Genomic DNA, 27,854 nt, shown 5'->3' with positions numbered 1-27,854 from the left:
CTAGAGTAAAACGGAAACTCGAAATCGATGAGCAGGTATCCATGTGGTGCCGAATTAAAATGCCTGCACACGATAGCTGCAGCCAGACGATTATTATTATTATTATTATTATTATTATTATTATTATTATTATTATTATTATTATTATTATTATTATTATTATTATTATATACATATAATTCTCTGGGGCCATCAAGGACCACGTTAAGTCTTGTTGCATTTGACACTGAACTTGGCCTTCTTTAGAGCCCAAATTACCCTCATTCTTTGTGAGTGGGCCTGCTTACGCTCCTTTGTCCAAGGGGCACCGTGTCTTCTCTTCGGTTGCTCGTCTCGGTTTAGCCCGTTCGTCAATATTTTCTTGCGGAAGAGATCTATGTTAAGGGCGTCTTCAGTTGAGATATGTAGCATTTGCAGGTCTTCTTTGGTATTTCTAAACCAGGAAATTGTGGTTTTGGGGTTTGAATCGAAAAAGTGAAAGATTTCTTTAGTTAACTTTCTTCCGTCCATTCTTTTCAGATGACCGTAAAATCGTGCCCGTCTTTTTCTGATTGTGTCGGTAATTTTCTCTATTTTGCTGTAGACTTCCTTGTTGGATCTCTTTTGATGGATTCCATTTCTGTACTTTGATCCCAAGATTCCTCTCACAATTTTGCGTTCTCTTTTCTCCAGTTCTTCAAGGAGTCCTTTGTTGGCATTTAGAGACAGGGTTTCGGCTTCATATAGAACTACTGGCTTCAGAACTGTTTCATAGTAACGTGTCTTGGTGTTTTGGGAAAGGCATTTTTTGTTGTAGATTGTGCGGGATGTTTGGTAGGCTATTTCCAGTTTGCGTACTCGCTCCTGAAGTGCTTCTTTGTCCAATCCATTTTTCATGATGATCTCACCCAGGTTTTTGAATTTGTCTACTCGGGTGATGTCCCCGTATTTTGTGTGGAGTTTTGGTGGAGCCTCTTTGATGTTAGTCATTACTTCTGTTTTCTCAAACGATATCTGCAAACCAGTTTGTTCGGCAATTTCCTTTACAATTTCAACTTGAGCTCTAGCGGTTTCTATGTCGTTTGAGAGAACAGCAATATCATCGGCAAATGCTAAGCAGTCTGTTGCGATCCCCTTGGATTTGGTTCCTATTCTCAATGGACTGTAGTTTGTTTCCTGTAATCTCACCCGCCAGGTTCTGATGATCTTTTCAAGAACACAGTTGAAGAGTATCGGGGATAGCCCATCACCTTGTCGGACTCCTGTTTTGATGTCAAAGGAATGCGAGAGACATCCGTGGAACTTCACCTTGGATTTTGTATCGGTCAGGGTGGCTCTAATTAATGCCAGCAGTTTCAAATCAACTCCAAATTCATTTAAGATGTTTAGCAGGACTTCCCGGTCAATGGAGTCGTACGCTTTCTTAAAGTCCACAAAGACAGACACATACTGCTTGGACCTTAGTGTACAATATCTGATGATCGTTTTGAGATTTTGGATCTGTTCAGCTGTTGAGTGACCTTTTCTGAACCCTCCTTGGTATTCACCTATTTGATGTTCGACTTGTGCTTCCAAACGCTCCAGGATGGCAAGTGATAGAATTTTGTAAGTCACGGGTAGCAAAGATATTCCTCTGTAGTTGTTGATGTTCTTCATGCTGCCTTTTTTGTGTAGTGGATGGATCAAAGCTATTTTCCAATCTTCGGGTAGGGTCTCCTTGTTCCAAATTTCTTCTATTTGCTTTTGCAAGATATCAAGTGATTCCTCTGGGGCATATTTCCATAGTTCTCCTACTATTGAGTCTTCACCCGGCGCTTTGTTGTTTTTGAGACGGGAAATGTGGCGCTTGATTTCATCTCTGTCGGGTGGTCTGGAATCTGGGTACCTGAGTAAGGGTTCCTTGGTCTCAATGGCGCTTTGCGGTTTAGAGCAATTAAGTAAATTCTTGAAGTAATCTGCCAGAATGCTGCAATTTTCTTCATTTGACGTCGCCAGTGTGCCGTCCTTTCGCTCAAAGCATAGAGATGGTGGTTTATAGCCAGTGAGTTTGCTTTGAAGGCTCTTTAGTACTCTCTGCTTCCATTCTTCCTAAGGTTTTGTTCTATCTTTTCAATGAGAGATTTTTCGTATTTACGTTTCTCAGTTCTGAACACCCTAGCTGCTTGGGCACGTTGGGTTTTGTAGGTTTCCCAATCATTTTCTGATTTCGTAGAGTAGTACTGTTTCCATGCATTGAGTCTTTCTTGGAGGACTGATTCGCAGGTACCATTCCACCAGGCATGCCTTTTGTTTCTCTTGATTTCTGCAACGTCTTTGGCGGCCTCAACAAGGAGACTTTTGGCGTTGTTAAAGTCACAGTCATTTGGTCTAGCCTTCTCCTGGAACTCCTCGACCCTTTGCCGAAGTTTATCATTCTCGAAGCGTGTGATCTGTTTGGTTGTCTTCCTTTTGTTTGCGGGAATTGATTTGAATTTGATAAGAGACATATAATGATCTGAGGCTACATTGATGCCTTTCTTTACCTTCAAATTCATAATCTCAGGGCTGTTTCTCCTGGAGATTGCAACGTGATCAATTTGGAACTCTCCGAGAGCTTGGACGGGAGAACGCCAAGTCATTTGCTTTCTGGGTAGATGGCGAAAGTGGGTCGACATGACCTGCAGGTTGTGACTTTCGCAAATGGACACCAGTCTTTTGCCGTTGGGATTGGTTCTTTTGTGAGCAGGGTAATTTCCTATAACTTTCTTGTACTTCTGTTCACGACCTAGTTGGGCATTGAAGTCACCCAAAAGAAGGTTGACATGGTGTTTGGGGATTTTGTTTAATTTTTCATCCAGTAGGTCCCAGAAATTATCAACTTCGTCCGGATCAGACTTGTTCTTATCGTTTGTAGGAGCATGTGCGTTAACTAGGGCGTAGGTTTTGTTCGCGCATTTAATTGTGAGTATATACAATCTGTCATTCACAGGTTCGAAATTTGAAACCGATTTAAGGATCTTGGTTCTAACAGCAAACGCGGTTCCAAGCATCACAGCTCCATTGAGGATTCCTCTTTGCGCTTTGCTCTTGAAAAATCGGTAGCCTTCGGATTCAAAAATCTCTTCATCTGGGTACCTTGTTTCCTGTAGGGCCATTATGGATATCTGATTTTCGTGAAGAGCTTTGGTGAGGGTTTTCAGCTTGCCAGTTTGTGTAAGTGAATTTATGTTGAAAGTTGCTAGAAAGGTTTTAGATTTTGGCCTGAGTTTTTGACTCTTCGGGTTACACCGAGACGCTCCGACTCGTCTCATGCATGATGTCGAATCTCCCCCAGAATCCGAACGAGACTCGTGCGCCGTGGCGTTCACGACGAGGGATTTATCCGAAGATTTATCCCCTGGGGTATGTTTCTTGAAATGTTGTGCCATCATGCTTTTTGACTTGACTTTGCTTTGGACGGGTACCCATCCTTTTACAACTAGGGTTGTTAGCCCTAGAGGTTGCCTCAAGATGTTTTCTGGCTTCTGGTCATTTACCAGTCTTCGCCGTAACCCTGGAAAGGGACCAGTGTTTTTTTCACGGTGGTATTTTATTTCCCTACTACCCTCTGACTCCGCTGGCGGCAGAGCCAGCGAGCTTCCCAAGTTCCGATGGGACGCGCCCGATGGAGGTAACCGGTAAATCCCCACACGGGTATTATTATTATTATTATTATTATTATTAAAATTTCACTTAAGGTTAGTGTAAGAAACATCATTTATTTTCAAGGGTAAATGTATTATAATCAAGGCAGTAGTTAGTGATTATTATATTAAATGGTCTTCTAACTACCATCGATTCTAGGAAACTCTTCAGGACCGGAATTTTTCCCTTAGAAACGTTATTTAACGTTCCTGTAAATGTAATGTCAGCGCTCTTAAATGTCAACTGGTTATGCTGAGATCCGAGGTCACAATCCTTAGGATAGGAAACTAGTGCTTAACCAACTACGCTATCCTGCCGATTCTATATACTGAAATAAATAAGGTAAGTATATGATGCCAAACATACCGGTCCAGTGGTACTCGTGTCAAGGAACACTAACGAAATATCCGTCTCAATCAGCCAGACAAGTTAGCAGTAACTGAGCACGCCCAATGAACGGGTCATGATGTCGTGTCCCAAGATGTTCGAGCTCTTACCCACACTAAACACTACAGGTCTAGGATCATACGGGGAGCTGTGGAAATAAATAAAATTTCTAACGAGTTCAACAGGGACACTGGCTATTCATTAAATAATACGTGGTTGCTAGCCATTAAGGACTTTACCTAATATTCCCTGTCCCTTCACAAGACATATTTCGTTTCGGGATTTTTCAAATTCGTACTCCCCTCATCGTGAGAAGTTTCACTCTGCGCCCAATTTCAACCCCCGTATCTACCACACCACCACAGCTACATGCACACAACCACTATAATGCAGAATGGGAGTCTCCAGGCTACTAACACACACGTGCACCATTGGTCTGCGGTGGCTATTTTTGGTTCCAAGGTGAAATATACGGACACACTCGTCTACTTTTATGTATAGTCGGCCAATTTCAACCCCCGCATATACCACACCACTACAACTACCGACATGCAACAACTATAGTGAACGGTGGGAGACCCTAGGCTGCAACCGCACACAAACATCAGTGGTCTGCGATGTATAGTTGTGGCTACAAGGTGACATATACGAACACACACGTCTATTTTTATACGCAGTTGTCCACTTTCAACCTTCACATCCCCCACACCACCACAGCTACCGACACACAACTACTACTGTATAGTATATGATGGGAGGCACGAGGGTACTACCACACTCAAACACCAGTGCTCTGCGATGGGTATTTGTGGCTGCAAAGTGAAATAAACGAACACACGCGTCTATTTTTATACATAGCCTACCAATTTCAATCCCGTATTTCCAACACTAGCACAAGTGCCGAGACAGAACCACTACAATGCACGATGGGAGACTGGAGGCTACTACCACAAACAATCACAAGTGATCTGCGGTGGGTATTTGTAGCACCAAGGTGAAATATACGGGCACACGCGTCTATTTTTACAAATAGTGGGCCACTTTCATCCCCCACGTCTACCACAACACTACAGCTACCGACACGCAACAATTATAGATCACAATGGGAGACTCGAGGCTACTAACGCACAAAAACACCAGTGGTCTGAGGTGGATAGATGTGGCCACAAGGTGAAATATACGAACTCACACGTCTATTTTTATGTGTAGTTGGCCACTTTCAACCCCCTATCTACCACGGCACATGTACCGACACGCAACCACTATAGTGCTCGATGGAAAACTCGAGGCTACTACTACACGCAAACACGAGTGGTCTGTGGTGGGTAGTTTTGGATGAAAGGTGAAATATGCGGACACACACGTCTATGTATGTATATATTATAACTTCTTTCTCTCTCAAGTAATTCACATTTCAATAAATATGGTCCACATATTGATCATCGACATTGCATGGACATATAGGACTATCTAAACTTTTTAAACGATGAAAATAAGCTCTGAATTTTCCATGACCCGTTATCATTGCGGTGAAATTTGGCATTAAATCATTATTTTTGGGAATGTCCCTCAATTACACTGGGAAACAATTACTTTGTAAGTAAACCGTTCGTCATTTTATCCCATTCTCTCTGCCATTTTCGTAAGCTCTCGTCTCTCAATTCTTTAATCAAAACACTTTTTAGGAATTTTACAATAACACTCATAAATTTCACTGTCGTACGCTGCTTTCTTGGCCAGATGATTCTCCAGCTCGTTACCATAGTTCCCAGTGGGGCCTTAATCCAAGTGAACTCGTTTTCCAGTTCTTACTTGTAGGCATTTTCGCTCTCATCTTGATTTGGTGACTAAGGTACATTTTAATGAGTCTACTGTTATTTTACTGTTATCCTGTATGTATGATTGGGTGGATGACGTTTCATTTGGTTTAAAAGCATCATAGTATTTACAATTATGTGTCCAGCTCCTTAGCTGAACTGTCAGCGTACTAGCCTCCACTTCAGACGGCCATGGTTCGATTCTTGGTTTGCAGGGAATTATAGCTGTACAAAGTTAATTCCTACGACACGGAGAATGGATATTTTTGGGGAAATTTTGTGAGCGGTTGCTCTGAATTTTTAATTCTGTAATGATACATTTGTCCTTGCATTAATGCGCGGCACATAAAAGCTCAAGAGGCATAACAAGTCCGGATTGTCAACAACAGAATTTACAGTTTTGTGTAGAAACTTCATATCATCTTTTAGTCTCTTCAGTTGCAAGCTTACTATTTCAAGATTTAGGAAAAGTTCGTTGTATTTGTTTTGGGACCCTTAATTTTGTTAACTTTCATTTAAGATTACATATGCTTTCTTTTTATGTTTAGAATATTAGAACATGAAAGGACGAAACAGTCGTGGAAGCATAAAGAACGGTGAACGGAGCTGAACCTGCTCTCTCTCTACGTTACTTTATTGCGCGCTCTCTTTGCAGTTACAGTTGCATGTTGTTGTTTTCTAACATATTGTACGACTTCTCCCCAAGCTCTGTATCGGTGTTTTCGAGTCGTTTGGCACAATGGAGAAGTTCCGCAGCCCAGATGGCGACAATGTTGGAGCAGCCCTGTTCATGCTTGTTTATAGTTTCTGCTGTTGAGAACTTCACGGGGTAATGCTGAAAGTAGTTGACATTCTGTAGAAAATCATATTGTAAAGACATTCGGTAATCTACCTTGAAACTCATAATTAAGAAAATAATCATAATTAAGTTCTAGAGTCCATCCCACTGGGCGAGTTGTCCGTGTGGTTAGAGCCGCGCAGCTGTGAACTTGCATCCAGGAGATAGTGGGTTCGAATCCCACTGTCGGCAGCCCAGAAGATGGTTTTCCGTTGTTTCCCATTTTCACACGAGGAAAATGCTGGGGCTCTATCTTAATCAAGGCCACGGCCGTACCCTTCCCACTCCTAGGACTTCCCTATCCCATCGTCGCCATAAGACCTAACTGTGTCGGTGCGACGTAAAGCAAAAAAAGAAAAAAAAAGAGAAAAGAGTCCAGCCTGCGGATTTCACAGGTCTGCGATGACGAACTTGTCTGACACCTAACAGGTGATATTTATGGTACTTTTGTCCCTGATTACAGGAAAAATAGTGATCAAAATTCCATCACATACAGTTTTTCCACATACCGAGATCATTATCTGACAGTTCTGTTCGGCTCCTTGGCTGAATGATCAGCGTAGTGGTCTTCGGTTCAGAGGAACCCGGGTTCGATTCCTGACCGGGTTAGGGATTTAAATTTCAAATGGTTAATTCTCTTAGCCCTGGGACCGGGAATTTGTGCTGTCCCCAACAACCCTGGATATTTTGTTGTTTTCAATTTGCTTTATGTCTCACTGATATAGACAGGAATTTTGGCAACGATGGGATGGGAAATGAAAGGAAGCGACCGTGGCCATAATTTGTTTGTTTATTATCCCTACTGGGGTCTTGCCCATTCAGCCAAGAACACTGTTGCGCAATTTTTGATTTATTCAACATGACCTAAATATGACACACCCAGACACACATACACATAATTGATTTGTTTATGTCCGTACCGTGGCCTTAATTAAGGTACAACCCCAACATTTTCCTGGTGTGAAAATAGGAAAACACGAAAAACCATCTTCAGAGCTGCCGATGGTGGGGTTCGAATCCACTACCTCCCGAATGCAAGCTGGCAGGTATATGACCGAAATAATAATAATAATAATAATAATAATAATAATAATAATAATAATAATAATAATAATAATTTCTTCTTTCTTCGTTACGCCCATTCAAAAAGCGCGTTTGAACTTGTTCGCTGGATGATGGTTTTCGCCTTCTTCCACCCAAAATCTCTTCATAAATGCAGTGTGTTGTATCTTGCGTTTAGTGGACCACTTCCTACCAGTTTTCTTTTTAGTTTTCGCCACGAATTTGTGCTAAAAGCTTCACGATCTTCTATGATATTGCCCGTGATCTTCATTTCTTGGAAATCGGCCTTAGTTTCTTCTAGCCAGTTTATTTTCACATACCTTGAGTTGATTACTTGGTGAGTCTGTTGCTGTCCATTCTATAGATATGGCCATATCATTTCAGGCGTCTCTTGCGCACGGCATCAATGAACCTGTCAGTTAATGAATAGAGGTCTGCAGTTCTGTTAATCCACATTATATTTTCTGTCGTGAGACCATCAATTTTCCGGAAAATTTTGTTCTCTTGTTTTTCAGTTTCCATAATTTTAGAGTGACCTCCAAGGTATACGGTTTCTGAGGCGTATACATCTTCCGGCAAAACAACTATTTCGTAATGTCGCAATTTTGCATTACGCGATATGACTCCCTTGTTGTAGTAATTCCACGTTAGTCTGTACGCCTTCTTCTTCTTCTTCTTCTAATAGTGTAATGTCATACTAACTCATATAGAACGTCGGTAACGATGGAATGGAAATGAGTTAGGATAGGGAAGAAAGCATCCGCGACCTTAATTTAGGTGAAGCCTCAGCATATTCCTAGTGTGGAAATGGGAAACCGTGTAAGGCAATCGTCAGAGCTGTCGTTGGTGGATTTACAACCCACCATCTTCCAAATACAAGCTTTCAGTTATGAGACCATTACTGCTAGCCAACTCGCTCTGTGGATTTTCTTGTTCTTATTCTTGTTGTTGTTCTTTTTTTCATGTTGGGAAAGAAAGCGTCCATAGCCTTTGTTAAAGCACAGCCACAATATTTGTCGGATGTAAAAATAGGATAAAATCTTTTACCGGGCTGCCGACGGTGGAGAACTAGTCTACCATCATCCTAATGGAAACTTTAAGCTACATGACCCATAGTAATTTAACTCGCTCGATTTGTCGTCAAGAAATATATACATGATATAATGATGTTGGCTTCGTACAAGGAGATAAGAACTTCAATTCAACCACTTCGATTCCGTTTTAATATTGATCTGCACCCACTAGCCGTCTGACTCGTTGGCTGAATGGTCAGCGTACTGGCCTTCGGTTCAGAGGGTCCCGGGTTCGATTTCCGGCCGGGTCAGGGATTTTAACCTTCATTCCATTCGCCCGGGGGCTGGGTGTTTGTGCCGTCCCCAACATCCCTGCAACTCACACACCACACATAACACTAGCCTCCACCACAATAACACGCAGTTACCTACACATGACAGATGCCGCCCACCCTCATCGGAGGGTCTGCCTGACAAGGGCTGCACTCGGCTAGTAATAGCCACACGAAATTATTATTATTATTATTATACCCACTAGCCATTCCCTTCTTAATGATTCTTACATACAAACTAATATGACATAATGCAATCAGTGTGTCCTGGTGCTCTGAAGAGGTAACAACACTAACGTAATAATGGCAGCAGTTTCTCCCGTCAACGACAGTATTATTGTGCAAATACAGTTCGCATACAGAAGGGATTAGAGCTGAGCTAATCCCGTCTTTCAAGCGTAAGTTACCATTAATGGCTGTTTAGCTAACCAGAACAGATCACCAAGTTCGCCAAAATTTACTGTTATGCGTGCTTTTATGGCTAATATTATTGATGTGCGGATAGATGGTGGCTGTCATTAATTTATTCCACTATGAGAATGGTTTATGACTGGTTTAATAGTAAAATACCACAACCCTGCTCTTCTCTATAATGGTTACATGACGTGCTGTAGTCCACTTGCAATTAGTAATCGTTATAACGTATCGATAAAAGTAAAGTTTTAGTGGTAGATCTATTTTGCCTTTATGTGGTTATGGTATAATTATCTATAGGATTACATATTTTATCTTCCTCCTACCCGGATAGTTGGGTTAATATGGGCAATGGGATGCTCATTCACGCACAGAGGAAGTACAAAATGAAGAGGACTATATTTCTGGGAGGAGTTGGCCTTGATGAGCTAGAATCAATCAATCAATCAATCAATCAATCAATCAATCAATCAATCAATCAATCAATCAATCAATCAATCAATCAATCAATCAATCAATCAATCAATCAATCAATCAATCAATCAATCAATCAATCAATCAATCAATCAATCAATCAATCAATCAATCAATCAATCAATCAATCAATCAATCAATCAATCAATCAATCAATCAATCAATCAATCAATCAATCAATCAATCAATCAATCAATCAATCAATCAATCAATCAATCAATCAATCAATCAATCAATCAATCAATCAATCAATCAATCAATCAATCAATCAATCAATCAATCAATCAATCAATCAATCAATCAATCAATCAATCAATCAATCAATCAATCAATCAATCAATCAATCAATCAATCAATCAATCAATCAATCAATCAATCAATCAATCAATCAATCAATCAATCAATCAATCAATCAATCAATCAATCAATCAATCAATCAATCAATCAATCAATCAATCAATCAATCAATCAATCAATCAATCAATCAATCACCACTAATATGCATTTAGGTTTGTCACTCAGATGGTAGATAATCTATCAGTTGCTTACCAACACTTTTCTTACATTATTTCGATAAAGTAGGAAATTTCCCGGCAGGAATTTGAGAGATTTATAACTTCTGGTGAAGCACTTGGCCCTGGGGTTCACTCAGCCTACTACTGATATGAGTACCAATTTAATTCCTAGTGGTGTACATTGTAGCTCTTTGTTGACTGGCCAGCGTCTTGGCCTTCGAGCTTCAGGTTGGATTCCCAGCCAGATTGTGGGATTTTCTTGGCAGGGGGATTGGTTGTCTCTGATATTCTCAACATTTCTGCAATGCACACACTACACATAACACTACTTTCCACCACATTAAGAGTTCTCTAAACTCGGCCGGCAGGTTTGAGTGGCTCAGATGGAAGAATACCTGATTTTCTGAGCCCATGGTAGTGAGTTCGATCCTGGATCACTCCGATGGTATTTAAAGGTCCTGAAAGACGTCAGCCTCGTATCGATAGATTTACCAGCATAGGAATTATTGCCTTTAACTGTCTCCGAAAATTTTAAAAATAGGAAGAAAAATCAATGTAATAAGTATAAGATATACACTATACACGGTTCACATGTTCATCGGCGAAAACAAAGCAATATAAAAAGGGAAGTCATGCCACGAATAACAAGAATGTAGGGTACAGTATACATTTAATTTGCGCATTTCTTAGTCTACATTAACAAATCCAAAAAATGAGAGACGAAAATCAAAACTTAAACAAAAGCCTCGAACACGGGACACCTACCGCTTTTAACCCAGAGATGCTTGTCACTAGATCAGCAGATCTACACCGATAGGTATTCAGGCTGCTAAATCTGAAGGTCCACTTTGTCGTTAAATACGGGCCAATTGCAAAAACCCTTGTAGAATTATATCATAGTAGCTACCTCTACTCATTACAAACTATTCCGATTGCAACATCCTGGCACCACCGAATCGCGAGCCATACTAATTTTACTGCATCTCGACTTCGACACAAAACGGTGGAAGCACCTACCACTCGCCATTAAATCACCTAATATTCAAACTAATTTCAGAGAATACTTTCGTCTTTTTATACTATATTTTTCTTGTTTTAAAATTGGCTTTACGTCGCACCGACACAAATAGGTCTTATGGTGACGATAGAAAAGGAAAGGGCTAAGAGTGGGAAGGAAGCAGCTATAGCCTTAATTAAGGCACAGCCCCAGTATTTACCGGGTGTGAAAATGGGAAACTACGGAAAACAATCTTCAGGGCTGCCGACCGTGGGATTCGAAACCACTGTCTCCCGAATACTGGATACTGGCCGCAGTTAAGCGACTGCAGCTATCGAGCTCGGTAAACGTATATTATACCTTTAAATATAATTTCTAGTTGCAAAGTTATGAAGTCGAACTTATTGTACATTCCCCTGTGACGTTTGAAATTATTCGCGAGGCATGGTACTGGAACGAAATAAATACGTACTTTTCGTCAATATTATGTAACAGAATCTTCAAACTATCGTAACGTTTAGTAGTGTAAATGTAAATTGAGTTTACATATTTTATTAATCTGCCTAAAATTATGAGTAGCCACGGTGATCCACAACATTACAACAAACAACCAATTTATATGAACTATTATGAACAAGAAAATTAAATATAAATACTATAGAAGTATCTCTGATTTGTGGCACATTGAGTGCGTTAACATGAGCATAAGTGTAAACGGTGTCTCGGTATCCTGACTGATTTCACTGCTGTGAGGGTGACAGAATGGACGATACCTTCGTCGATTCTGAGTCTGTTGCAGAAGTTGAAAAGGAGAGATCTTCAGTTCTATGATTTCAAAGTTCATGGGTTGATATTTACTAAAACACGACTGCTGTTCCGGAGTAATTTCTTGAAGGAAATGTGTCCTACAGGATCATGGAATAGACGCATGAGAAAAAGTCTTCACAAAATCGCTCGTATTCGTCAGGGATGGCAGCAACTGCCTTTATCTCCTCTCCCAACATGCCAGAGAATTGAAGACCTCCACGAAATAAGGATGCCCCCAACAAATGTTTGAAAAGTGAGATTTTAGTGGAAATGGGATATACCATCACGCCTCTGAACTGTGGTATGATCTCATGTCTTTTATTTGCTACTTGCTTTACGTCGCACCAACACAGATAGGTCTTATGGCGAAGATTGGACAGGGAAGGGCTAGGAGTGGGAAGGAAGCGGCTGTGGCCTTAATTAAGGTACAGCCCCAGCATTTGCCTGGTATGAAAATGGGAAACCATCTTCAGGGCTGCCGACAGTGGGGTTCGAACCTACTATGCAGTCCATTGGAACAATATTCATTGTGTTCATTTTCTTATTCTAAAGTGTAAAGGAAAATGAACCTTACAGTGAATAATTCTGTCGGAGTGCGTGAATACGCCATGCAAACATACATTTCTACATTACGATACGGAGACTGTATTATTTTGCAGAAGCTTCCACTTTGCGAACTTTGACATGCTCGAAATGTACCGTATTAACCGATATTCATCATAAAATAATTGCATTTTGCTCACCCAAAACCGAAATATAAGTGTTGTTGTTTCGGGAGTAATTTCTTGAAGATAATGTGTCGTACAACATCACAGAATAGACGCATGAGAGAAAGTCTTCGCAAAAATGCCAGAGGTTGTCTTTACCATTCCTTACCACTTGTTCATATGTCTTTTATGAAGTCTTACAAAATCGCATTTTATCAGTGCACGTTGACAATAACTCTTAGATTACTTTATCCATGACACGAAAAAGCATTCCTGTTACAAGTTGCAAGATAATTTAAATTACGTTTTTCGTCGGATATTATATAACTTTCATAACAAGTTAGAATATACTGTTGGAAAAGTTATTATGTATGGTTCATGCTTCACATTTTGAATTTCAATTTTCAAGTACCCTTCATCGTCCATGAAAAGTTCTCTTTATAGGTTATCACTTTTATGTGCTTCAAAAGCAATAGACATGCAAGCTTGCGTATTTTACACACAGATAGACACCGATTAATATCTGAATCGGTTTCTCATTAACTGCAAATTTAGAGATTCAAACATTAGCTTGATATACATACATGTCATTAACCCATATCACTTAGAGCTATTGTTCCTTTCTTACTTTTATGCTATCAAACCATCCTACATGCACAATTTCATCAAGAAACATTTTATTGGTTGATAATCTGAGAGGACAACCAATTGAAAATAAATTTGGAAATGACCGAGCGAGCTGGCCGTGCGGTTAGGGTAGCGCAGCTGTGAGTCTGCATTCGGAAGACAGTGGATTCGAGTCACACCGTCCATGGTTTCCCATTTTCACGCAAGGCAAATGCTGGGACTGTACCTTAATTAAGACCTCGGCCGGTGCCTTAATTAATTCTCTACTGCATGAATTATTTTTCGTTTACGTTTGGTGTCGAAAATATCAAACGTTCAGTGTCTTAGATATACCGACAATTCTTAACTTGAGCTAATACTTAACACTCGTACGTGATGTGGTTTTCCATAATGAAATATATATACGTGTACGATTTTTTTGCGATTACTACGCTAAGCTTTTAATATTCAAAGACCGATCATTATTCCCTACTGACAGGCAGAAGTGCATTTGCTTGGCCGTAGTTCGGTAATGTCTTTGAGGTTGAGCCAGAGGTAATCTGAATTCTGTGTAAACTGGATGAGGAGGAGGACCCACGGGAAATAAATGGTGGTTGGTACGCGTGTACGTTAAAGTGGTGGAAAGCGTATGCCAACACGTGATTGTAGGGTTGTATTGCCGTCTGTTATGTAAAAAAAAGAGGAAACAAGCAAATAAAAACACAAACAAACAAGGTATCACTTGTGTTCTGTATGTGTTAGATTGATCGTGGTGAGCAAGAGCGATATGTTGCCTCATGGCAACACTATGCAGTAAAGGATTAAGAGAACGGCCGCTCCATTCCCATTCCTAGCCCTTTCCTATACCATCGTCGCCGTAAGACCTATTTGTGTCGGTGCGACGTAAAGCAACTTGTAAAAAACTAAAAGTAAATTGGGAACATTTTTAGTGCGATCTTGTAGATACCAGAAATTCTGCAACCATCACCCAAGTGCCTTTAATGAATCTGAAATTTTGTAATCCTGTGTTATTGTAAGTTCGATATTGTTTATTCAATCTATTAGTCATTTCGTGAACGTAAAAATACACACATGGAATACTGTAATATGCACTAATGCCGAAGAAGGTCCTTCTACGAACAAAATTCAAGTTTGAGAACTGCTATGTAATTACATTCCGTTCCTATTATCCCTAATGAGAAACATCTTACTCACCTAATCCTCCCTCACCGCCGCCGCCTCCTCCAGACGTACTAGTTGCCGTAGCGCCTGCGGCATTTTTCAGCTCATCGTCATAGCTGTGCTGGCGAGTGACGCGGGACTTCCTGCGGGTACGTCCCCGATGACGTCGCCACGCCTCGGCGTCTTCTTGTTCCTCAGGGTTTAAGGCGTCGCCTGTGGAGGGGCGGCCACGCTCATTGTGTTCATTGCCATCTTGAAAGAAAGAACACCACAAACGATATTTGCGAGTTTCAATTATTGGAAATTGTGCCCTTAATTAATACAACTCTCACTTTTTAATAAATGTATTATGGACGATCACTATAGTAGGATACCGAAATTAAAATATACAAACTTGATGTGGAAATATATGATTGTCCAGATATTTCTCGAAAAAATAGGCTATTGACGATTTTAACACTTAAATTAATATTGCATCAAGTGACTCATATCATGCTATCGTGCGATTTAAAGCTTATTAATTTTCTACTGTTGAACTTGTCTCTGTAATAATAATAATAATAATAATAATAATAATAATAATAATAATAATAATAATAATAATAATAATAGTAAAAATGCCCGCCTCTGTAGTGTAGTGCTTAGTGTGATAAGCTTCCACCCCCGGAGACCCGGATTCGATTCTCAACTCTGCCACGAAATTCGGAAAGTGGTACGAGGAATGGAACGGAATCCACTCAGCCTCGGGAGATCAACTGAGTAAATGGGGTTCGATTCCCACCTCAGCCATCCTCAAAGTGGTTTTTCGTTGTTTCCCACTTCTCTTCCAGGCAAATGCCAGGGATGGTACCTAACTTAAGGCCACAGCCGCTTCCTTCCCTCTTCCTTGTCTATCCCTTGAGATCCTAACATCCGCCCATAAGGCCCATTTTCAGCATAGCAGGTGAGGCCGCCTGGACGTCGTTTCGGTCCTCCTCCCCAGTTGTATCCCCGACCCAAAGTCTCACGCTCCAGGACACTGCCCTTGAGGTAGTAGAGATGGGATTCCTCGCTGAGTCCGAGTGAGAAACCAACCCTGGAGGGTAAACGGATTAAGAAAGAATTAAAGGAATCAAGAAATATAAAAGAAAGAAAGAAAATAATATTTTTTGGTATATGCAATGGTACGAGGTATCGGCAACTCTTGTTTTACGTTTTAAAAATTTCGATTTACTGACAAAAATATACTATAACATTCCAACAAGTGGTTACTGTATTCAAGAAGAGAAATTTCAGTTTCGATTACTCATAATTCGGTAGCCTGCTTTCCTGTTTAGCCTTTATAGGTTGCAACGCAACAAGAATTTGTGTTCACTACTAACTGCTTCGAATATCATTTTAAAAGAGCTAAATCCGAATTTTGAAGTAATCCAACTTCGGTCACTACAATTATTGTTCAAAATATGTGAAATATTAGGTTACCTTTTCCAATGAGTAACAAAGAAAGGAAGGCTGAAGAAGCAGAATCTGTTGAATCTACTTGCGATCCTGTGATTTACATACCAGACTAATGCTGAGGATTCTGAGGTTGTACACTAATTAAAATCACAGTGGTCGTTTCACCAGTTCTCACCCATCTTATCTTGCCGGGTTGAGTGGCTCATACGGTTGAGGCGTTGGCCTTTTGACCCCAACATGGCAGGTTAGGTGCTGGATCAGTCTGGTGGTATTTGGTATTTGAAGGTGCTCAAATACGCCAGCCTCGTGTCGGTTTATTGTGTAGGTTTATTGGCGCAAAGAATATACAAGATCGGTGAAGAACAAATTTCTCGTACACAATTTGGTTTCAGAAATGCATTTGGTTCGCGTGAAGCATTGTTTTGTATCCAGGTGCTATTTCAAAGGTGCAGAGACGTGAATTGCGACATTTATGCCTGTTTTATGATTACCAGAATGCTTTCGACAGAGTAAAACACCAGATCGTAGAAAAAGCTTAAAAAGCATTGATTCGGGTGACATGGACCTGCGTATAATAGTAAAATATTTGGAACCAGTCGGCTTCTGTGAGGTTGGACAGAGAAAATACGGACATAGACATTCTACGAGGTGTAAGGCAGGGTTGTATATTATCCCCACTGATTTTCAACATCTATTCAGAACGCATCTTTACGGAAGCTCTTGATGAAGTAGAGATGGGAGTGCTCTTATACTGCAAATATATCAACAACATCCGATATGCCGACGATATAGTCGTCTTTTCTGATAGTGAGGATAGTTTACAGTACCTTGTAGATAGACTTATACAAAAGAGCTCTGAATATGGTCTAGATGTCAACACTCAAAAAACGAAAACAATGATAATCAGTAAAAACAGGGTTCTTGCATGTCATCTTAAGATAGGCCAGAACAACATTGTACAAGTTCATAAATGCACGTAGCCTATCTTGGTACTACCATAAATGACCAGTGGGATCTTTCTGATGAGGTGAAGAACCGAATTGGAAAAGCCAGGGCTGTTTCCAATAAGATGAGCAATCTGTTTAAGAATCACCGGTTAGGTTTGCCGTCGAAGATCAGAATTCTACGCTGCTTTGTGTTCTCCACTGTCTTCTATGTTGTTGAAACATGGACTCTGACAGAATCATTGGGTAAACGCTTGGAGGCTTTTGAGATGTGGCTATAGAAGAATGTTAAGAATACCGTGGACATCACCAGTCACAAATGTTGAGATTCTACGAAGAATGAAGAAAGAGAAAGAAGTATTGACCACCGTGAAAGCAAGAAAGATCCTCAGACCATCCTGTAAGGAAAAATTCCAGGAAAAAGAAGTGCTGGCCGAAGAAGAATGGTTGGTTTAGGGCCTTAAAACATGGTTTTGGGGTCCGTAGGGCTTATCGAGTTTTGTTCTTTGCGTCAAAGGGCTTTAAATGAGCTTTGTCTCGTCTCTGTACGACAAATTCGATTTCGATACCTCACCTGTTATTTTCATATTCCCCCTCCCAGTTCCAACTCCTTGATTGTTTTGAAAATTTAAAAGTAGCCTGAGTTACTCCTTACATCATCAGCTATCTGCCACTGGCAGTTCCGTCAAAACCGTTTCGGAGATTAGCCGGAGCAGACAGACAGACAGACAGACAGACAGACAGACAGACAGACAGACAGACAGACAGACAGACAGACAGACAGACAGACAGACAGACAGACAGACAGACAGACAGACAGACAGACAGACAGACAGACAGACATTGAAAAACATTGTTTTTAGTTATAATTACCGTATTTACTTTAATAGAAACTTAGTAAAATGCTGTTATTTTGACATTAAGAACAGACACTTCAATTTTATTTATTTGTATAGATTAACTAGCAAATGTACCCGTACTCCTCTACGGTATTCTACATTGTATTCGAATATCGAAGTAAATACTGTACATACAGTAAATAAGATTGTTTTAAAATTGCACGTCTCTTACCGTTATCCGAGAAACAGCATGGATAGGTCCACATACGCTGTTTCCAATGTAAAGTGTTTGTTACGGATTTGTGATATAACGGCAGGCTCACTTGCCTACTGCCATTCGCAATCGAGTTGGGAAGTTTATATTATAATTGCAGGCCCCATTGCCTACTGCGCGGTCACAATCGATTTGGGGAGTTTCCGTTACAATGGCAGTCCCCTTTCTTACTTCCAGACAGATAACAGTTGAGGAGTTTTTATTATAATGGCAGACAACTACCCTACTATCAGTACAAATTGAGTTGTGCAGTTATCATTATAATGTCAGGCCCCTTTTCCTACTGCCAGTCACACCAAGTTGGTGAGTTTCCATAAAAATAGCAGGCCACTATGCCTAATGCCAGTCACATTTTAGATGGGGGCATTTGTTTATAATTGCGGGCACCCTTGCCTACTGCCAAACACAATCCGGTAGGGGAGTTTTGAACAAAACTGCATGCTCCCTTGCCTTCTGCAAGTCAAATAGAGAAGTGAAGTGTTCATTACAATGGTAGGCCTTCCTTACTACTGCCAGTTACACAGGAGTTGGAGAAGGACCCCATTCCTACTGCCAGTCAAGTCGGTGTGGGGAGTACTGATTACAATAGCAGACACACCCTTTCTCTATCGCTACAAATCGACATCAGTGAATATATATAGATTGACATACGAAAGTATATGCGTGTTTACAATATTGCAGACCTTCATTTACAGATTAACTGCTGCTAAAGTCACGTCATATCGAAAAAGGATTGTACCATAAGTCGGCGGATTTAGTGGCCTAAATGGCTGGTCCTATGATATCTCATCTATTCTTGGCTCAGATTGAGTTAGAAACGTTGAACAGGATAAAGTGTTTGTACGATTATCTCACATTGCATTACTTTTCGGATAATTATGTGACAGCTACATACATAGCATTTGGCTCACATACGGCTACTGGGAGGGCCAATTTTCGTGAAGAGTTTGATGATTCCATATTTTCTATAAGTGATTGAAAGTATGAATTATGCATGTGAAAAGTCCAAATGTACTTAACATCGATTAATAGAGAAAAATCAAACGTAAAAGGGATACAGAGACGGCGAAAATTCATAAGACCAAGGTTTTAGATCATTCCAAATTGAACGGAGATTGTGCAATCCGTTATGTGAAAGGATTTCCCGAAGGTCTGCACCGTCATTAAAATTGCCTGCATATTTCGATATTCTTCGGGGATAAAAAGTGAAAAAATTAAAGATCTTGGACGTTTTCCGTCCGTTACAGGCTAAAACGTATAATTTGGTCAAATTTCAATTTTCTTTTTCGTCTGACAGATTATGCCGCAATCTGGAATTTGGGCGAGGAGGGTAAAAATTAGGACTTTCAGTAAACTAAACCCAAAAAATATGCAGATGGTCATTATTACCCCTTATACGGGTAGCTGTGCGAAAATTTCGCCAAAATAGTCAATGTAGAGGCACACAGTCGTTACGAATTTATTTATATAAATAGATAAGGAATCTGCTCCACGTACAACACCTTTTGGGCTATGTCCGCTGGACTTAACTTGCAAAACTGACCATTCATGATATCTCCCTTATTAATCCTCCTGACGAAAAAATGCACATGAAAAAATTTTAGAGATGGAATTCCATCACGTTTGGTCAATTTCCAGTCAGGTTGGTCTTGTACTGTATATATTGTGGAAGAGTAAAATCACAATTTCGGTTCCCTAAAAACCACCAGTCCATTCCGGAACATGAAATGTGATTGACCTTTAAAACCTATCTTTGGACAGGTGGATGCTAAATATAATGTTTGGTTCGAATATCTTCAGTAGTTTTCAAGTTGTAAGAAATACGCTTTACACGCACCCGCTCTTGAGTTAAGTCCGGTGGGACTTGTACCGAAAAACGGTCCGTTAATGATATCTCCCTTATTAATCCTCGTATTGAAATGATGCACATGGGAAAAAAGGTTTAGAAATTAATTTCCATTAAGGCAGGTAGCATTTAAATTAAGTTTGGTTGTGCATATTTTGTGGGAGTGCAAAATCACGGTTTCGGTTTCGTATAAACCCCCAGTCAGTTCAGGGATTTAGAAACAATATTTGCCCTAAAACCTCCATGTGACGTTTGGTGGAAATATATCCAGTAGATTCTAGCATTCGCGTACATGCGGAGTAATTAAGGAAGAAAATACAGTTAAGAAATTTGAAATTAATAGAAAATGGATTATAACTGAGGACAGGCGGATAACGACAAATATGTAAATGCCAAGTGAATGTTTTTGAAAATCAAATGCCCCTCAATAAATTATTCTAGTGTGAGTTAAGGATATAATAAAGCGGTAACGGAGGAGCAATTTAGGCGCAGTGATTCTTAGGTAAACAGATAAAAAGATGACTAATGGTGTTATTACTTAATCTATTCGAGGGAGATTATAACCTCCAACGATATTCCGCCAATATCCCGCAGAATGGCCGATTGACGCCCCTCTTTCCTTCTGCCCAAGGAATAACCACGAATTTAAAGGCATGATGTGGAAAATGGCAATACGTTACCTCCCTGCTGGCAAACAGTCAGAGACGTTGCCATGGTAACCTGTAGGTTCGTTGTCGGTCTGTCGGTGACTCATTGCAGAGCATGATACCCGCAGAAAGTAGTAAATCTCTCCGTCATGTGAAGAAAGGTAAATTATGAACATAACGAAAGTTGTTTATAATGAAGAGACGTTTCACGTACGGTCCACGGAGTTTACAAAAAATCAATCGTATAAGAGAAAATGAAGGAAAACCGTTCTGGTTTTCCTATAACCTACCCTCCCGTGTATTCAAAGATTTTAAAATGATATGCATATCGAAACCTTCCCCGGGATGAATATACTCTAAATATGAATTTTGATTGAGATCTATCTAGCCGTTTCGACGTGATGGTGGAACAGACAAAGAGACAAACAGACAGACAGACACGAAAAGTAAAAACCACCGATTCGGTCTTGAGTTGACCTAAAACGGATAAATATCTGAAAAATTGGCAGAACAAACGAAATTACAGACAGCGGACCCCCTATAACTTTATTTATATAGATTAAGTTATTAGTCGTATAGCAACCTGCTAATGTATTGTGGGTAAGCCTTCGCCTGCAATTATTGGAGTGATCATTTAATGATTTGATTTTGTGATTACTGTAAGTTGGCTGAACTTAGAGACCTAACAATGTCTCATGATTCACCGGCAGGCAATTCAGGAGAGAATAAAACACAAATGAAGCAAATCGGTCCTGTAGAACGGACGGACGGATTTGCCAAATTTTGTTTTTAATAAACTCTTCTATATATATAAAAGCGAGTCGGTGGGGTGATCTATATATAAAGGTATAAAAGTGAACATTTTTTCTGGTGGTAGACAAGTGTGCCCACCATTACAAATAAATTAACTCATCTAAATTGTGCCTGGCGTTTGGCAAAGTGGCCTGTTATTATAATGGAAACACACCAACTCTAGTGTGACTGGCAATAAGCTGACTGGCATTAGGATAACGGGCCTTTGACTTTAATGCTAACAACACAACTGAATTTTGACTGGCAGTAAGGAAGGTGCCTGCCATTATAATGAAAACTCCACAACTGGAATGTGTCTGTAATAAGGAAAGGGAGCCTGCTATTGTAACGAAATCTCCCCAAATCGATTGTGATCGGCAGTACGCAAGGGGGCATGCCAATATAACGAAAACTTCCCAAATCGTTTGTGAGTGGCAATAGGGAAGTGAGCCTGCCGTTGTCTTCACAACTCCGCAGCTCGCACATTACATTAGAAACAACGTATGAGGGCCTATCCATTCTGTTTCTCGGGTAATGCTCAAGATACATGCAATTTAAAAAAAGTCTTATTCACAGTGTGTAGAGAAATTTACTTCGATATCCGTACACAATGTAGAATACCGTAGCGAAGCAGGGTACATTTACTAGTTTAATATATAGATTAATACTACTATGATTATTTCAGTCTAACAGACAATTATTATTTGCTCTAACAGTATTTAAAATACTAAAACACGTAAATAAAACATGTAGTATATAAATGTACTTATTTGTCACACTCTGAAGTTATGGTTAAAAATGATTTATAGTAATTATGGCCACGACAGTGTATACATGCGCTGTTGATAATGCTGTCCTTACGTTGCCCTTCCGAGCAAGTAAGTATTCCTAAGAGGTAATTCTACATCAATTAATTTAAAAAGGCGATTTGTAATTCCTAGTTGTCATTCGTCAACAGAGGGACCCGCATTAGAGATATTTATTGAAAAACAGGTGGTATAAAAGATAAAATACTAAACCGAACGTACTTGCATATACGTGAGAATCACTGGACTATTGTCACCATTCTTCTTTTCTCCGATTTACATTAAAACGCTGTCATGGGCAATGGCTTATGCTTTACTATGGCTTGGTTGCCGGATCACATATCGCTTTTCCATTAATGCTCTGACCTACATCCGAATGTAATATGGCCACGTTATGGTCAGTAGCTTGATCTATAGATCTAATTCCACACTCCCTGCAGCCCTACAGAATTCCCCCTTCCGCTAAAGGTTCCGTCCTATAACGTATTGATACATTAGAGCTAGGATTCCAGTCTATTGCTTCATGAGAAGTCTGTATGAGTGACCTCTCATTTAACAAGAATTTCTTTTATTGGCAGCCGGTAACTTCCATTCTATAATCCCTGCGCTTGTCGTCTCAATCAGAAAAGATACGTATTAATAATAGATATGTACAGCACAATTTTTCTAGCTGGTTGTCAAAGGAAATAATGAAAAAATTCCAGCGCATCAATTTAATAACGCAATTGTCTGTGCGACTGACGGACACTGAGGAATCCGTTATTAAAATCTGTCGTACATTGGTTTCGATAATTCTGGAGGACATTAACCCATTTATTCGGTAAGATTGATAATTTTTAGCTTTACTAAGTGTTCTAATTAGCTCACCTGATGGCCATGACCGTTAAGGCGTTGAAGTCTAAACAGTCTGACACCATGGTTAGCCGGTTCGCGTTCCGTTGGTATAAAAAATTTCACCCTCAGAATGTTGGCCATCAGGGTATGGGAGGTGGTTGTGTACAAGTTATAATCACTTGATTGCGTGCCAGGAGCCTGCATTGAATTCAAAACCTCTCCGCATTGCTCATATACAGTGAGGGAATATGACGCTCTTGATGGTGATTCGTCCGTCGGATGGAGACGTTAAGGCTTGAGAAGACCCCTTGGTGCTATTCGACAGGAGTACGCTATGTGCCAGCCCCGGACTTCACCCTTTCTCTTCCTCCTATCAAATATTACCTCATTAATTTCATTTCATTAACTCCTCTGATGAGGTTGACGATAGGAAGGGCATCGGTAATAAAAACCCGCCGCGACAGATTCACCTCACCTTATACCTGATACGTAGAGAAACGGGACAAGGGTTGGACAAACAAACTGCATGTTCCAATTGCTCCTCACCTTTAACTCTTTTCTTTACTCATTACAGTGTGTATCCTTTTTACCAATTTTCTACGAAATTCAGGACAAAAATCTGACTCAGTAGCTTATATTATATTTTGTGCGTTTCGTCTTTGTGGTCAGGTCTTTAAATATTCTCAGGTCCAACAAACCCTCAGTATATCCTATTATTCCACCCCATTATCCTCATATACGGTGTTATTTCCCCTATATAAGGTGGTCGAAAAGAAAGGGAATCAGGTATATGAGGGTTGTTTGTCCTCATAAATAATTTGAAAAAACATTTCGATATTGCCGTTGTCATTTCATCAGCTGCTAAATATAGCCAATCAGATAACTATGTACTTTTACGGTTTTCGGAGACACCGAGGTGCAGGTATTGTGTCACATAGGAGTTGGTTTACTTGCAGGTAAATCTACCGACAGCAGAGTTACATGTTTGAGCACCTTAAAATACTACCCGTCTGAGCTGGGATCGAACCCACCAACTTGAGCTCAGAAGGCTACCACTTTGCCATCTGAACCACTCATCCCAGCCGGCTTGACGAGAAGTCATTGGCGATGCTCGTCATTTATAAGATCCCTTATACAGAGTGGTTGGAAACAGCGTGAATCGAGTATATGAGAATTAGAACGAAGGTCATACTGATAAATAATTTGAAAAATGAAATTTGATATCTCGCTCCGTTGTCATTTTATCAGATGCTGAAGTTAGCCAATCAGATCACTCCGCGGGTGAATTCAAATGGCTTTGCGAGGCGAAGTTGCTAAATTTGCAAGTGGCTTAGGCCGGCATGAGGGCAAGGCCGAAAAATCAGCATCAAACATAAATACACCGTGGGTTTCTGCCGGGGTAACCGTAGCGTACTAGCTATGGCGCGTTTCTGACAGCTCGGAGGTCCATATTCATATCACTTCCCTGAAAAAAAGTCTTTCGATGGGCGCTCTAAAGCCGATTTTGAGCCACGTGTAGATTTGGCAACACCGCCTCCCAAAGCACATTTGAATTCTCTCAAGGAGTGATCTGATTGGCTAACTTCAGCAGCTGATAAAATTACAATGGCACGAGATATAAAATTTTTCAAATTATTTATCAGTATGACCAATTCTCTAACTTTCATATATCCGGTTCACGTTCTTTCCGACCACACTGTATAAGGGATCTTATAAATGAAAAACATCGCCAATGACTTCTCGTTAAGCCGGTCGGGATGAGTGGTTCAGAGGGCAAAGTGAACTGAAGTTGGTGGGTTCGATTGAGTTGGCTGAAATGAAGAATAAAGTCCTGGAATTAGAAGAAAAGAAAGATGTAACTAAAGGAACGGATTCGAGAGAAGACAGAAAGAAGGAGAAATATAATAATCTATTGATTGTAGAGACAGATAAAGAGAACCCAAATGAATTATTGGATAGAGTACTTTCCTTAATCAGGAAGCAACTGAAAGATGAATGCTTTGACAGTGACTTTGATTGTCAACTCATATTAGGGAAAAATACGGGAAGGAGACCGATCAATGTATCCATGGTATCGAGCTTGGAGGGTCGAAAAGAAAGAACTTGATCAAGAGGAAATGAAAAATTTGAAAACGCTTCGCTTTCTTCTACAAAAAGCGCAGAAATCAGGACCAAGAGCTTATGTCCGCGGAAATGTGACACGTGGAGGAGGCAGTAGTCGGGTGAACCAACTACGCGAGAAGGAGCAACGGCTTGATGTGTCAGTGATATGGACAGCGAGCATGGTCCAGCTGAGTCAGCAGCAGCAGCATCAGCAGCAGCAGGTGTAGCTGATCTATGCGGACATGGAGACTACGACGACCCAGTGACGAAAGTGAGTCATCACCAACCCAGACAAGTAGCACAGAAAGGGGTAATTCCAAGGAGGGATACCAGCTCAGGAAGAAGAGAAGATAAAATGTAAGCTAGCGTTAAAGGACATTAGGGCTAAAAAAGAACTGACGAGTATTGAGGAAGCCAGGGGTGTGGAAGAAAGAATAATTAGTTCCCCAAGCGGACCTATTATTCAATTAGAAAAATCAAGAAATACCAGGAGTAGAGCTACGCGGTCAGTAGATATACTCGCAAATAAAGAACTAGGATGGGTTGTGGGAGTAATATGGAGAGTATACAGAATAAACTGGGAAATGTTGAGGTCAGGGCTTTAATGCGGGATAATGAGAATACGGGGATGATTGAGACCTAGATGGCTGATGGAAATAAGTTGCAAATGCCAGGATATAAAATCTGGAGTGAAACGAAGCAAAGAAGGAGTCTAATAGGTCGCTATCCCGGAGGGATATCAGTGTTTATAAAAGATAGAATATGTAACCAGGTAGAGCTATGGGGATCCGAAATTGATAAATTGATTTGAGTAAAATAATAAAGGGCAGGAGGAAAGAGATATTTTCATAGGTTTTTGCTACGACCACCCCATGAGGTCCCCCTTTGAGAAAACATCCTTTGATGATCTTGTTGGAAAAATAAACGAGATTCAATGCAGGGGTGGGTTAAAAATCCAATGTAAGATAGAGAATAGAGGACATTTTAAAAGAATCAAGGAGAAAGTATGTAATAAGAATGGTGAGAAATTATTGGTGATGTGTGCAACAGAGGAATTATACATTCTGAACGGTGGATGGGCGGGGGATACAGCAGGAAACTTAACGTATATTGTTGACTCAGGAGTAAGCGCGATAGACCTAGTTTTAGCGCACGGAAAGTGCTAAGTTGTATCAAAGACATTCAGATACAGAATTGGACTTTATCCCATCATTTCCCAGTTGTTCTTCGATTAATGAGAGACGACGAAAAACCAGAAGAAAAATACCACATTAACTATGTACAGAAACAATTGGTTAGGCGTAGATGGAGGGAGGAACATAGAGACAAATTTAGGAACTATTATATAAGGAAAACGTTTGAAATTTTCAAGTTGGGTATTGAGAACATGATAGAGAATAACAACATAGAAGAAGCAATAAAAATGGTTGAAATATCAATAACAATAGGAGGCAAAATATGTAAGAAAAAGTAGGGAAAATGGTACAATGATGAGTAATAGAAAGAAAATCGAAGTGGTTAAGGCACTAAAAGTATACAGAAATGAGGGATCGCAAGACTTAAGGATAGCTTTTTGCAAAATGAGGAAAGAGTACAAAGATTTATTGTGTGAAACAAAAAAAAACTGGCAGGGTATTTAAAGAAAACGAAACCATGAAAGTATGGAACAAATAAAGAAAAATTTGTAAAGAATATAAAATTAAGTGTAAGGTTTACTAGGGGATAAAGATAATGGAAAATGATCGAAATCCAGACTGGTATGCTTAGCCATGTGGGGTACACTCTGCCTGCATTAGACGACCCGATAACAACAGGTGAAGTAGCAGACACTTTGAAAAACGGTAAGGGGCTAAAGGAAGTGCTATCAGTGGAATCACTTATGAAGTTTGGAGCATTTAGGTAAAAACGTTCACATTCTGGAAATAATAACTAGAATAATCAGCAACATCCTTAATGGTAGAAAAATTCTAAGATCTTGGGAAGAGGGAATTATATGCCCAGTATACAAAAGGAAAGGGGAGAAAATGAAATGTCGTATGGCTTTGAGTGCCGGGATATCCCAGAACGCGTTCGGCTCGCCAGGTGCAGGTCTTTCTATTTGACTCCTGTAGGCGACCTGTGCGTCGTGATGAGGATGAAATGATGATGAAGACAACACATACACCATTGGAATTAACCAATTAAGGTTAAAATCCCCGACCCGGCCGGAAATCGAACCCGGGACCCTCTGAACAGAAGGCCAGTACGCTGACCATTCAGCCAACGAGTCTGACGGAAAGGGGAGAGATCTAATACCAACAACTATAGGGGTATTGTCTTGCTGGATACACTTAGTAAACTTTATACCGTGATACTGGCTAAAATATTTATGAAATGGGCAGAAGATTACCGTATACTCCCAGCATACCAGTCGGGATTTAGGAAAGCAATGACAACCAGAGATAATATAGGCTATTTATAATTAAAACAATAATAGAAAATATTTAAAGAGAAAAGGTGGAAGTTTATGTATTGCAGCGATATATCTCCAAAAAGCTTT

The 27,854-nt window shown here is 40.1% G+C and overlaps 1 protein-coding gene across 1 annotated transcript in view; it reads right to left on the bottom strand.

The window, feature by feature from the left end:
• Fife (regulating synaptic membrane exocytosis protein fife) overlaps positions 1-27,854 on the bottom strand; it is a 969,278-nt gene that overhangs the window by 495,881 nt on the left and 445,543 nt on the right. The window contains exon 8 of the mRNA XM_068225089.1: positions 14,827-15,045. Coding sequence (XP_068081190.1) covers positions 14,827-15,045 — 219 coding nt within the window. The remainder of the gene's footprint in view (positions 1-14,826; positions 15,046-27,854) is intronic.

This window comes from Anabrus simplex, chromosome 1 (genome assembly GCF_040414725.1).
Source record: "Anabrus simplex isolate iqAnaSimp1 chromosome 1, ASM4041472v1, whole genome shotgun sequence".
NCBI classification, from domain to species: domain Eukaryota; kingdom Metazoa; phylum Arthropoda; class Insecta; order Orthoptera; family Tettigoniidae; genus Anabrus; species Anabrus simplex.
This window is presented reverse-complemented; position numbering and strand designations above follow the sequence as displayed.